Source organism: Elgaria multicarinata, chromosome 8 (assembly GCF_023053635.1).
Source record: "Elgaria multicarinata webbii isolate HBS135686 ecotype San Diego chromosome 8, rElgMul1.1.pri, whole genome shotgun sequence".
Classification (NCBI taxonomy): domain Eukaryota; kingdom Metazoa; phylum Chordata; class Lepidosauria; order Squamata; family Anguidae; genus Elgaria; species Elgaria multicarinata.
In genome coordinates, this window is record NC_086178.1 from 101,991,353 (window position 1) to 102,005,540 (window position 14,188).

Here is a 14,188-nt window from a genome sequence, read left to right on the forward strand (position 1 = left end):
AGAGAAGCCAGCAGAAATGTGTATGTATGTGTGCGTGTGGGTTATTCACAGATTCACTTCACACCTCAGGACATTAGCAAACACTATTAAAACACACAGGTTAAAAGAGTTAACCTCTTCCTGTCAATCCATCCTTTTGCTGAGACAACTTTCTATTCCTCCTGACAGCACCATTCTCCACCCCAGTTGGTGTTGAAGAAACCCCTCCTCCCACTGGGGTAGTACCACAACTTTAGGACCCAATGAATAGGGTGGCCATATGGAAAGGAGGACAGGGCTCCTGTATCTTTCACAGTTGTATTGAAAAGGGAATTTCAGCAGGTGTCCTCTGCATGCATGCAGCACCTGGTAAAATCCCCTCTTCATCACAACAGTTAAAGCTGCAGCAGCCCTGCCCTCTTTTGCATCTGGCCAAGACAGCAGGGCTCTGCAGCTTTAATTGTTGTGATGAAGAAGGGATTTCACCAGGTGCTGCATGTGTACAAATGACACCTGCTGAAATTCCTTCTTCATCACAACTGTTAAAGATACAGGAGCCCTGTCCTCCTTTCCATATGGTCACCCTGCCACTGAGTTTTTTTATGGCAAGTAAACCTGAGACTGATGCAGATTGTGGGTAATGTCATGTGTCACGCTGTATGCAAGGCACAGTAGCACCATAATAAAATCCCTGTGTAGACTGGGCCCAAGTCAGACCACTGATCCATCTAGCTCAATATTGTCTACACCAAGGATGCAGAACCCTGTCCTACAGATCTAATCTGGCCTGTGTGGCTTCTGCATCCAGCCATAGAGGTTCTCAATCCAGGAAGTCCCCCTGAGATCAGCTATACCAGGAGGGGTGCGGGTGGCAGGGGATTTAGCTGGCTCTGGGAGGAACAGCTGGAGGGGATCTACACTAGTATATGAAACGTTGTTTTTACAGTCATTGAACATTTTGTTTTTGAACGATTTAAAATGTAGCAGTTTTTAAAACGTTTACTTACTTTTCTCTTTCCATGGGAATGCATTCCTTTTGGCCACACTAAGAAAAGAAATCCATTTGTAATTTCCCCTCCCACTTCCTCTTCTCTCTGAGACAATCCTCCACCTACAAACAATCCAGCTAGCAGCCTCCCAAAGGTGAAACTGAAAGTGGCTGCAAAAGAGAGGCTTGAAAGAAAAAAAAACCGCTCCAACTTTGGGCACGGAAATTACATAAACATGCCCCCCAGGAATGCGATTGGCTAATTAAGAACTACAGGAAACCCATTTAATACGATGAAATCAGCCACATCATACTAAATAGAATGACTTATTTCAGAGAAGTTCAAAATAAAAACCGGAGAAGAGACAACAATAAAAAGTCACAAACTATACGTTCTGTGGCGAAATACTACCAAACGCACACTTAAAAACGCTAAGACACATTCTAACTTGACTAATGTAGATCCCCTCCTGCTCTTCACAGTGCCAGCCAGTTCCTTTCACACAGCACACACTGCCCCCCATGGGGATGATGGATGCCACACAAAGGCTGGGACTTGGCTGGAGCTGGGAGGAGGGGCTGAGCCGTGCCTCTCCCAGCATGGAGAAAGGCAAATTGGGTAGGGGGCAGGGTGATGTCACTGGATTTGGCCATGCCCACTGATTATGATCCAGCCCAGTGGGAGGCAATTTGGCCCCCCACCCTAATATGGTCCATCACTCCTGGTCTACACTGACCAGGGTTCCAGACAGGCCTCTTTCCCAGTCCTACCTGGAGATGCCAGGGATTGATTCTGGGGCCTTCTACATTGAAAGCATGTGCTCTGCCACTCAGCTATGGCCCTTCCCCGCTGTATTTGTAAAACCATCTCCTTATGGGAAAATTTCTCTTTAGACTCAAATCAAAAGGCTCCAATTCAGAAGCATTGCGGGAAGCAGAGCCCACAAAATGGCAGACCGAAATGGATTTTTGATTTCCGAGATGAGTCCAAGGCTTTCCCTGTGCTAGATTAATGCAATGATAAAAAGGTTTTCTCTCTTCTGAAAGCATCTTTGATTCCTACTTAATTCACATTATCACCACCACAATGGAAGAGCTCTAGACAATTCAGAAGGTGGTTTACATTTTGCTTTCATCTTTACAGAGTGGGACAGCCCACTGGAATAATTCTACAGCTTATATTTCAGATTCTCCTTTACATGGAGAGTGCTTCCAAGTAGAGGGCTGCTAACGTTAACAGTCAGAAAGCATTCCCATCTTTTCTCCCTTAATGGGTTTTTTTATGGCAAGAAAAATGGTGGAATAAGCATGGAAACATGGGAGAGCTAAAAATTGGAGATAATGTCATCTGGTCACCCCACCCCCACCCCAGTTAAAATTCTGTGAATGAGACAGTCTGGTTGTACAATTAAAGACTTGTATGAAAATACCTTCAGTGTGTGCAGGCAAGTTTGAAGCCACTGTTTGGATGTACCAAATGTGTTCACATTTTCTTTTAAATCAAGTGACGTGCATCATAACTTGTTCTCTGAGTGACTTGGGTGAGACCAATTCTAGAGAAACTACACTAGTGGTGCCAAATCAGTCCAGGGCTCATAGGCAGGCAGGGAGGCCAAATAATCTTAACTTTGGAAGGAAATTTCAAAAAAGGAGGATTTTCAGGTATTGCTTAATGATAGGGAGAAGTAGAATCTGCACAGTGAAAAAGAAAGGGTATTTTACAGGAAGGAAGCAGAAAGAGAAAAATAACAAAGCCAAGCAATAGATTTAAAAAGGTATTTGTAGAAGAGGAGAACACCAAATGATGGAAGAGCGTGCAGATTTAGTCTGAACAGAGAGAAAAAGGGACCAATGAGTGTGGTCACATAGAGCCTCATCACATGGGGAAATTGCATTTGCTTACTGTCGCTTCTCCACCCATGCATTTGTCCCTCATTACTTCCTCTTTTGAAAGAGCAAGTAAACAATGTGCACGTGGCCCATGCAGTGGGCCGTTTTGATCGCGCTGCTTCTCCTGCACACAGCAGAGATAGCAGTAACTTCTGTCTTTAAATCGGACTTGCTGGGGTGTTTTTTTTTTTTGTGGTGTGAAGATGGCAAGAAGGGGCGAGACGCAAGTGGGAGGCAACTGACGTCACGAGAGGGACCCGTAAAAATCTGTGAGTGCCCAGTAAAACGCTCATCTGATGGAGCTCCTAAAATGAAGGGGTTTATACCGGATACACTGGGGGAAAAGAAACCAATGAAGAGAAGGGAATGTTAGGGAAATTCTCCTAACCCAGGAAGAAGGTTAAAGATGCTATGCATGTAGGAAAAAAGTCCTACAGTTTCCACCATTCTCCAGCTTCCACCATTCCCCAACCAGCATAGGATTGCACCCTAAGACAAGTACCAGAAAGAAAAAGGGTAGAACGTTTTAAAAGAAGAAGTAGGCAGAAAATAATAAAGTTTAGCCAATCTGAGTAACTAGAAAGGATAAGATTTGCCAGGAGACAGATAATGGCTTTTTGAAAAAGCTGAAGGCAATAATTTGAGGGCGGAACTACAAAATGTTGTAAGAAATGCAAACAGCTCAGGCAGGTTTTTGAATTGTTTAAAAACAAAACAAAACCTATTGAATGACAGACAACAGTGGCCCCTAAAAGTATATACAATTAGATGCTTTTCTCAAATTACCTTTGATTCTCTTTTTTTAAAAAAAAAAAAAAAGGAAAAAGAGACATTGTTCAGTATCCATTGATACAACTTCACAGAGTAGACCCATTGACATGAATGGGCTTAGTTTATGTAGGGCCATCATTGTTTTCAGCCTTCATAATGGCTGGAAGTGATTTGGGCTTTTTCTTCACAACTTGTAGTCATTCCCATCTAGAGAAGTTAAAATTTCCGGAAATTTTGAAGCCATGGAAAAAACCCGGAGGTTTTTCCAATTTTTTTGGAAAAAAATAGAATTTTTTGGAAAAATTGAAATAATGCAATATTAGCACTTTTTACAGATTGAAAGTCACTTTGTTACTTTAGGAACATAAAATGTAATTATGTCCAAGTTGGTTTGGCATAAAATTATTACATTTGGTATATTAAAAGTAGTGTATTCAAACAACTATGACAAATTTAATTTACTTTTTTAAAAAAACTTTTTTTGGTAACAAATGGAGCCACCAGCTTCTGAACTGTTAGGAACACCTGAATGCCTCCTCCCATATGTACCTGCCTGGACCCTAAGGTCATCCTCAGGGGTCCTTCTCCGCGAGCCCCTGCCAAAGGAAGTGAGGCAGGTGGCTACCAGGAGGGCCTTCTCTGCTGTGGCACCCCAGCTGTGGAATGAGCTCCCTAAGGAGGTTCGCTTGGCACCTACATTATATGCTTTTAGATGCCAGGTGAAGACCTTTTTATTCTCCCAGCATTTTAACAGTCTATAAATAAATTTTAACTTGGTGTTTTAAATTTGTAATTTTGCATTGCTGCTGTTTTTATCTGGTTGAGATTTTATATTGTATTTTATACTATGGTTTTATACTGTGGTTTTATACTTTGAATGTTTTTAATTTTTGTGAACTGCCCAGAGAGCTCCGGCTATTGGGCGGTATAGAAATGTAATAAATAATAAATAAATAAATAAACTGTAAGGAACCTCTTTGGTTCTGCCAGTTTATGAGGAGCAGGCAAAAGAACAATTTTAAAAAACAACAACTGAAGAAACCACCAACATTAGTAACAAAGAAAATTATTTATGTCTCTGTTAGTCCTTCAGTGTCAAGACATAAAGCCCCCATTCCCATAAAAAGAACTGAGAAAAATGGGGGGATGGGACCAAGATACAATGAATATGCATGAAATTTAATCAGACTCATTTTCTGAGCTATAGTTATCACTATCAGTTGAAGTCTCTGCTTCTATGGCACTGCCCCCTAGAGGCAGAAATGCATCTTCCTCTTGCATTTGAGAGTTGTAGTCTCAATTTGCAACCTAGGACTTGCTTGTCCTTGGTGCACAGACATTGTAATAATCTGATACTGTACAGTTTTTAGAAATCATTTGGAGAAGTAAATATCTGAACACCTTATCTTAAACATTTGATTCATCATGCTAAAATAAAACATCCCGTAATCAATTTTTTCTTCATTTTTTTTCAATTTTTCCAATTTTTCAGAAAAAAACCAAAAAAGGCTTTGGGGGGAAAACAGAAAAAACCTGTTTTCCCCCCGAATTTTTGAATTTTTTTCCGGGTCTTCACATCTCTATTCCCATCTCGTTTTAGGTAAGGTGACCATATGAAAAGGAGGACAGGGCTCCTGTATCTTTAACAGTTGCATAGAAAAGGGAATTTCAGCAGGTGTCATTTGTATATAGGGAGAACCTGGTGAAATTCCCTCTTCATCACAACAGTTAAAGCTGCAGGTGCCCTGCCCTCCTTTAAATCTAGGCACTCTGGTATAGCTTCTGCAGTTTTAACTGTTGTGATGAAGAGGGAATTTCACCAGGTTCTCCATATATACAAATGACACCTGCTGAAATTCCTTTTTCTATGCAACTGTTAAATATACAGGAGCTCTGCTCTCCTTTTCATATGGTCACCCAATTTTAGGCAGACATGCTGCCCAATCATTTCTCTGTTTCTTTTCGATAACTGCTACAATGTTTAGTAATAACAACAAGAAAATCAAGAGATTACTGAGTGCAAATAAAATGTTTCACGTAGGCCAGTGACAGTATCCATGGGCTTCTTCTTCTTCTTTTTCCCTTCTAGAGTGTTTTTAGCATTTTTGCCACCAACTCCACTGTGTGAAAAAAGGGCTTGATTGGAACTCCTGAGTGTTTTCCGGTATAATCAAGCAAGGCAAACAAGCCATTATGAGGGAGCATTGTTCTGACTTCCCCTACAGTAAGAGCGATGGGGATTTTTCTGTATTGCTTTTATCTACTTCCAACACTTTGGAGAGTTCCTGCAGCCCTCCTTTATCAGCTAAGCAAGATAGTCAGCAATGTGAGGCTGCTTATATTACTGATTGGACTGGCCTTACAAAAGCAGGGAGGCCTGGGTGCTGTGGTATGATAAAACATCATACCTAAAATAAAGCATGACTAGTTTATAAAGCACCATCAGTTCCCCCAAAGCAAACAATATACCCTTTAGGGATTCTCAAGGATTTCTGCACTTTTGAAGCAAACTAACATGATTTGTACTTCCCAGACTAAGAGCTTCGCTGCACACAGGAAAAATCCTGCAGCTTTACTGGGGCTTTCATCCTTGCAGTCCTCTCAGTATGATGATACAATCCTTTACACACAACCATGTGATTTTGAATTTAAAATGTCCCTTCTCTGAAAGACTCCATTGAGTTTAATGAGACAACACCATCTAGTGGCGGAGAGATATCCCAGATAATACCACATTATTGTTGTTGTTTTCAAAGTGAGATTCCCTGGGGATAGCACGAGAGACATCCTGGAGGTTGATGATGTCGTGTAATGGACCCACAAACTTCTGTGAGTGGCCAATCATGAATGTGTAATAAATCTCTCATTTAGAGAAGCTCTAAGTGAGGATATCAATTTTTAAAGTTAAACAGTAACCATGGCCCACCAAGCACAATTTAGATGCAAGTAACAACTGGTAAATCTGCATTGTAACTCTGGATATGCATTCTCATTCACATCGTTCAATGCATTCAGCCAGTCAATGGGGCCTAAGTGAGCATCATGTTTAGTGTGGGGATATGCATCTATATATAAAAAATGTACTAACATGCATATACAAATGCATATTTTATGTGAAATTATTTATAAAATGTTCTAGGATTAAATGCATTAAAATGCACATTGTAGGCAATTTTAAGGCAATGGTCACATCAGGCATATCAAAGAGGACTAGCATAAAAGGCTGTCTGAATCAAAGTTTGCTTTTCACCTATTATTGGCAGGAAGCTTGACCTGGGGAAAAGAGAACATTACAAGAAAAAAAACTTGCCCAATAAGACTCATGCCCTAGATAAGTCAAAACCACAGACAATTAGTTGGGTGTGCTAAACAACCAGGGATGCCCCATAGGTTGTTCTCTGTAATGTGTGAAATGTAAACTCCATTGTTGAGGGACAAATGGCACAGGGTTATAACCAATGGTTTGTCTTAGCTTATAATTCTGGGTTGCTTTTATCTCAACAACCCAGAGTACTGGGTTTGCACATCAAAGAGAATAACCCATGGATGGTGCTTCCCTGCGTTGTTTAGCATACCAGAAGCGGATGAGAGATTGGGACTAAGCATCTTTGTGTACTCCCAAACAACCGTGGGTTGTTTCATCTTGCAAATTGGATCTTTGCTCATCAGGATGCGAGAAGAGGTATTTGTGAAAAATTATGAGACCTCTTGTCATGGAGATCTTTCATCTGCATGACAAGCTAAATGAACAAGCAAGAAACACTTCAAGATTCAGAATACGCACACGTGTGAAAATAACCTTAGTAAAGAATTAAATGCACTGTGTGGGGGGTGATGGGGGGGGGTATGGTGGCTTCCAAGATTTCCTGCTCTTAGAACTTTCTTGTGTCCGGTCACGTCACCAAGCTGCCTTTTTAAAAATCTTGCTTATAGCTAGACTAAGCCATCATGAAATACAGGAAAACTGATTGAAATAACAGACTCCCCTCCTCCTGCTCCTCCAGACATACATTGAACCACCTGTTGTGAGATTATGGCAACCAGCATGACACTGTCTATGACCTTGTATGGGAAAATGTCAAAAGATTGGGATTTATTTAGATACAGCCGACTGATGTCTCCACCTGGTGACTGAATTGTTTCCTCTGATTTGTCTCTCACGCCTACACTTGGGGCCATTTCGGATATGCATGCATTTCCAACGTGCTAGAAAACATGTGCGTGCCACCCTTAGATAATCACATGTGATGACCGCACACATACTTTTTCTGTTGCAGTGGAGGCTGGTAGCTCTGATGTCAGTGGGGCATTGAATCCACTCTGACTGAAACTGGGGCGGGTTCACTTGAGCAAGGGTTTGACTTCCATTGGCCTACATGAACAAATACACATTCAGGATTGGCTCTGTCCTAGTCCTGTGACATGGAAGACCAGCAGCCCTTTGGGCATATGCCTTCACTGCCATAGATGGGAGCTGGCTGAAGGTAGCTCAATTCATATTTTTGACGTTAACCGATTCTGATCTCTCCATGTGAGCTTGCAGTCATAGCACTCCGGTGTGTCAGTGGCCAATCAAAGCCACTTCCAAAGGGATTACCTCAAATAGTCAGGGTAATTTAGATGTCAACACTGCTAACTACCTCATTCATCATGCAGTGAAGAGAAGCAAGAATCACCAACCACTATGATTTACAACTCATCATATTCATGGACAGGTAAAATATCACCAATATAACTCCTCTTTGTGCCATGGATGTTACCATATTTTTATTATTTATTTAAAACATTTCTTGGCTGCCTTTCAGGGCAGAAGCCCTCACAAGGCGGCTTACAACAATAAAATACATTAAACAGTTTAAACATTAAAAGCAATAAAAACAAAACACAATGAAACAGCAATTAAAAATGATAGCAACCAATAAGAAAATCAGCAAGAACAATTATGGCAAAAGCAGCAATAACAGTACTCATCATGAGAAGCCTACAATAAAATAGAATATTTCAAGGCCACCTTAGAAACCTGCAAGAGTGGAGCATGGCAGACCTCCAATGGGAATTTGTTCCAAAGGTGTGGGGGCCCTGCGAAGAAGACCCTCTCCCGTGTGGACACCCACCTAATTTCTCTCACAAATGGGCAAATGAGAAGGGCCTCTCCTTCTGACCTTGAAGTGCCGGCAGGCTGATATGGGTGAAGGCGGTCCTTCAAGTAACTTGGTCCCAAATGGTTTATGCCTGTTTGCTTCAATTCCAGGGCAGACACCATAGCTCTGTGCTAGAGCACATGCTTTGCATACTGAACAGTCCAGATTTTAAACCCCAGCAGGAGCCCTGCCCTCTTTTGTAGAGTGAACAGATACAAAAGAGGGAAGGGCTCCTGCAGCTTTAATTGTTGTGATGAAGAGGGAATTTCACTAGGTGCTGCATGCATACAAATGACACCTGCTGAAATTTGCTATATGCCACTGTTAAAGATACAGGAGCCCTGTCCTCCTTTTCATATGGAGGACAGGGCTACATTATCTTGCTCCATCAGCAGCAAGTAATTGCCCGTGCTGGTTGAATGTGGCCACATTTGCCTAATTGCCCTCATTGGCATGGCTCGTTTGAGGGGGCAGCAACATTCAAATAACCCATGGGTTGTTGTGGGGTTGTTTGAGGATTGCGGCCCCCCTCCAAACAAGCCACAATTATCATCATATCTGGGTCAAGCTGGCCAAGGATGATGGGAGGAATAACCCAACACATGTGGAGGGCACTGAGTTTAGGGAAAGTTGCAATAGGGAGACAATAATTATCAGTGTTTGATGGGGAGGGTCAGCAATCCAGTATGACAAGAGACCCCCTTTTCCCCACTTCTCACTGAGGAGTAATGGGGAACAGAACTGAGATTTTGAAAGAAAAGAAAAATTTACACTGTGTAAGTCTAAAAAACTGGGTTATGCTGCTGTTGCTATACCATGCAGGAAAAGATACTGCTATTAAAAAGAAATCATTAAACCTTCCACCAAGATTTTTATATTTCATCAGTTAAGGACCTACTTGCACACCCTGAACATCTCTGAAATACATAGTTTAGGGAAACCTTCAACATATGTAGAAACAGCAATACTTCCTTCCTTGTGCAGCTTTATTTTCTCTTCATAATGGAACGAGATGGCTGCTTTCTCAAGTTTGTTATGACGGTAAGTGGCCTGATCAAGAGATTTCTGGCAGGGCCAGCGCCAGGGGTTAGCATGGTCAGGCACCAGCTCAGGCTCCATACCTCACCACTGCTCTGTTGCTGCTCTTCTTGCCATGACTCACTGCTCATGCATTCTTTGGCCCAAGGGGAGAATACCAGAAAACAATGGGGGAGGAGCAGAAGGAACCTTAACTGCCACTGCCAAAATACTAGAACTCGGGGTCATCCCATGAAGCAGATTGGTGAGAGATTCAGGACAAATAAAAGGAAGTCCTTCTTCACATAGCACATAGTTAAATTATGGAATTCGCTATCACAATTTGAATGGCTTTAAAAGGGGGTTAGATAAATTCCTGGAGGCAAAGGCTATCAATGGCTACTAGCCCTGATGGTTGTGTGCTATCTCCAGTATTCAAGGCAGCAAGCCTGTGTGCACCAGTAGCTGGGGAACACGGGTGGGAGGGTGCTGTTGCACCATGTCCTGCTTGTTCATCCCTGCCACTGTGTGAACAGAGTGCTGGACTAGATGGACCCTTGGTCGGATCCAGCAGGCACTTCTTATTTTCTCATGCCAGCTCACTCATCTGCCCTTCTTCTCTGGGTTGTGATGTGTGGGGGATTGAGCCCAGAGGCAGAGAGAAAGGAAGTGGGGGGTGTCAGGAAGGAGGAGAAGGTGCACATCTAATCCACCCCACCCCCCAAATGCAGAGCCTGCACTGCTGCAGTATAATGTGTTGACTGTCCCTATTGCCTGAAGTGGCAGAGGCAACAGAGTACATGGAAAGGATGCCCAGATGGAGCAATGTCCTCCATTAGAATGAATGGGGAAACCTGTTCATTTAAGAGCATAGCTGGAATTCTAGGACTGTAAAATGCTATGTAAGACAACAACAATGACAACAATGCACCACAAGTATAATAAAAAACACAAAATTTATCATTGACAATTTTCCTATCTACCAAGTTTCTTTACCACCATCAGATTTTAAGTCATCAAGCACGCAAAGGGCACAACCGAGCTGCAGTTAAAGAGTGTTTAAGTCCCACTGGTTTTAATGGAAATGTTAATATGCACTTTAATAGCCCACACTGAAATCAAAGGGACATAGAACTGCTTGATTCTGGTTGGATCCTGCCCCATATCACAGCACGCTCTTCATTCAAACATTGCCTCTTCTATACTGTTTTACACCTGCTGCTGTGCAATCATTTATCATTTGTTTTATTTGCATGTTTGGTGCTTTTCTTTTTAAATTGGAAGCTGCTTTGAGTAAAAGGCAAGATACAAATGACTGTATCAACTGAAAATAAATACATTTCCAAAGTCACTAATATTACAAATAATATCTCTAAAACCACAGCTTTTTTTAGGTAGTCAAAAATCTGTAAATGCTTAATGTATTTGTACAAATTAGGGCTATTTATTGGACTACAACTCTCATGCACTATCCCTTATTTAGGCACTAGACTGTGGTTATTAAAATACAACTTATGTGTGTACTTTGATTAGTAGAGAAAAAGAGTTAATTAAGGGCACAACCCTATGCATGTTTAGGCAGTAAAAAATGTCCTACAACTCCCAGCATTCCCTGGCCAGCACTGCTGGCCATGCGGGAAGTTGTAGGACTTTTTTCAGCCTAACCATGCATAAGATTATGGCTTGAGTGGCCCACCAATCCACCCAGCAATTTTTAAGTAGTCCACAGGGAAAGAAAGAAAAAAGTTTGAGAACTGCCATTCTAGATCCATTTCAACATTAATGCCCATGGGTTTGCTTTCAGTTTCTGAATAGAGTCCCAAAATGAAAATAATAATTTTTGAAAAGCAAGGGATACTGCAATACTGTTGGGCTCTTTCTATGGAGGCAGCACACAGTAATGTTCTGAAGTAAACATCAAGAAGGCAGATCTAAAATCCCCAGCTGTCCTTGTGTACTTCCAGATTAATGTCCGGATGGAACTGAGTGCCATTCAAGTACTTAGCCATTGGTGCAAGGTAAGTGTCTTTTTGGCTGATACTTACTTTCTGGATTGATGGTTTCCAATGTCATAATCGTCCGTCTCTATCACAATGGTAGAAGCTTGATTCAGGGTTTCCTCTCCAACAAGCTCTGTTTGCCAGTATCCCTCAGGCATAGAAGATGGTTGTGGGTTTGTTGGTGTCCTGTGATTTTGCTCCCGTTGCTTATGATGGTGATACCCAGGATATCTTGAGTGTCTCTCTGAGTGTGCCAATCCTATTGTACTGCAAAGGAGTAAAATCTTTGCTATCATTGTGGGTTCCTTTCAACTGCTTACGCCTCTCTGGACTGAAAATCAAATGGTTCCTACAATTCTCCTTGCACCATTCCTTCAGTTAAAACCTGGAAGGAGGAATGACACCATCAACAAAGAGCGGAAGCTAAGCAGTCAACCCTCCCAGCAATCAATGGAAATGTCAGGGGTCAGATGACAATGTGGAGCGGGTTCCTGTGTTGGGGGTCTAAAAAGATCTCAGTGATGGAGATTATAAATATATATATACCAACACACACACATACACACACACACACACATTGGTGATAGGGTCATGGTTTATTCAAGACGGGGGGAAACGTCTGAGTTTTAACTGGCTTCTGAACTTATCAACGAAGAAAAGAAAACCGTCTTTTATCAGCTGCCTTCTTGCTGGGGTACAGGAAAAGGATGTTAGTTTTATTGAGGAGGCAAGGAAAAGAAAATATTGAGTGAAGCAGATTCCCAAGCTATATGTAACAAGCTAAGCAGCCCTATAACTCCACAGAATATGCTGGCACTTAAATACTGTACCTTAAAGTCTGAGTATTCCATTCTAAAAAAAATATAAAAATATTGTACCTAAGCAATCCAAATTCTGCCCTCCAAAAAAGCTGGATTCTGCAACCTGCATAAATGATGTACATCCCTGGAAAGTGGCAAATCAGACTTTCTTTTTTTTTTTTTTAAGGTATCCCACAAAAGACAAGAATATCAGGCCTTTAGGAACTCAATCAATTCAGGGAAATTTAGCTCAAACCTTGAACTAGGGAATGCTGTTTCCCACTGCCAATCTAGCTCTGTTCTAGATATCAGGCTGCTGCCTGTCTGGTAGTGATGAATCAAAAGAAGCACAACTGTAGCACAAGTCGTGCCGTGTTCCAGATGACAGGCTGCTGTCTGTCTGGTAGAGCTGAATCAAAACTAGCACATTTTTAACCAAAAGCAACAGTGTATTTTAAACCAAACACAAGTACCAGGGACTGCGTGCAGAGTCAAGCACAAACACTCAGCAGGGATCTCATGACCTTTTTGCCAAAAACATCAACAAACTGAAACAGGCTATTTCAAGGTAAAATTTTGGTGGCCATTTCACCAAAGCTTAAGGATTGGAGCATATACCATCTTCTGGAATGAGGTTGTAGGAAATGAAACACTCTGGGTGGAAAGTTGCTTTCTCTCAGCCTCGACCCCCTCCCCCAATCTGCAATATGGAGAATAATAATACTGGCTTACCTTGCAGGGTTGTTGTAATGAACACGTTGTTGCTGTTTTTGCTGCTAAGGTCAGAGAAAATTGTCAAAACTACCCACCAGAATCTTCTTAGTATTTTTTTTCATGGTAATTGCCTTAGGATCACAAGTTCCCTGTGCATCAAGTTAATTGCAACTAACATATGTTCCATTGATTTCAATTACTTTGCTCTGAATGGATTTTATCCAATGCTAGTCTGATTTAAATCCCATTCATTTCAATGGATCTACTGCAGGTAGAACTAACATTGGATCCAGCCCAATATGACTGAGTCTGGATCTAATCCATAGTTTGAATAATGTAAAAGGATTTTATGTCCATTGAACTGGAGTAATGATTCTGCTACTCCAAGGGAATAAATATCAACCTGGTATGGATTCTTTTCTTCTTCTTTTTCACGCACATAGAAAGTGCTGTCTCATTCTGCCCCTTTCATATGTGTACTGTATTCCCATCTTGCACTCTTGGTGAGACGGCTCTTGGGAATCTCTGCACTTCTTCATGTTGTTTGCAGGGGGGCAAAGAAAATGAAGGTTGAGGCTCTCTCTGAGCTCATGATATTCTTAGGAAGCTTTGCTAGACAAGAAAGCAGAATACCTTAGCTTAGTTGTAGAGTAGATCAGCCTTCCTCCGGATGTGTTGGACTGCAGCCTCCACCATCCACAGCCAGGATGCTTTAGGCAACACACTATTTCTCCCCTCATCCTCACCTCTGTAATACGGTAATATAATAAAGTCAAAAGACATAACTCAATGTATAAATAAAATGGAAACAGAAAGAAAGAGATCGAAGGACTGTAAACTAATTCTCAGAGAAGAGCTGGCGTTTTAAAAGAATGAGATATGTGAACG

General features: G+C 41.6%; 1 protein-coding gene across 1 annotated transcript in view; it reads right to left on the bottom strand.

The window, feature by feature from the left end:
* MMRN2 (multimerin 2) overlaps positions 1 to 12,230 on the bottom strand; it is a 33,459-nt gene extending 21,229 nt beyond the window's left edge. Inside the window, exon 1 of the mRNA XM_063133115.1 lies at positions 11,832 to 12,230. Coding sequence (XP_062989185.1) covers positions 11,832 to 12,082 — 251 coding nt within the window. The 5' untranslated portion in view covers positions 12,083 to 12,230. The remainder of the gene's footprint in view (positions 1 to 11,831) is intronic.
* Positions 12,231 to 14,188: the final 1,958 nt, after the last annotated feature.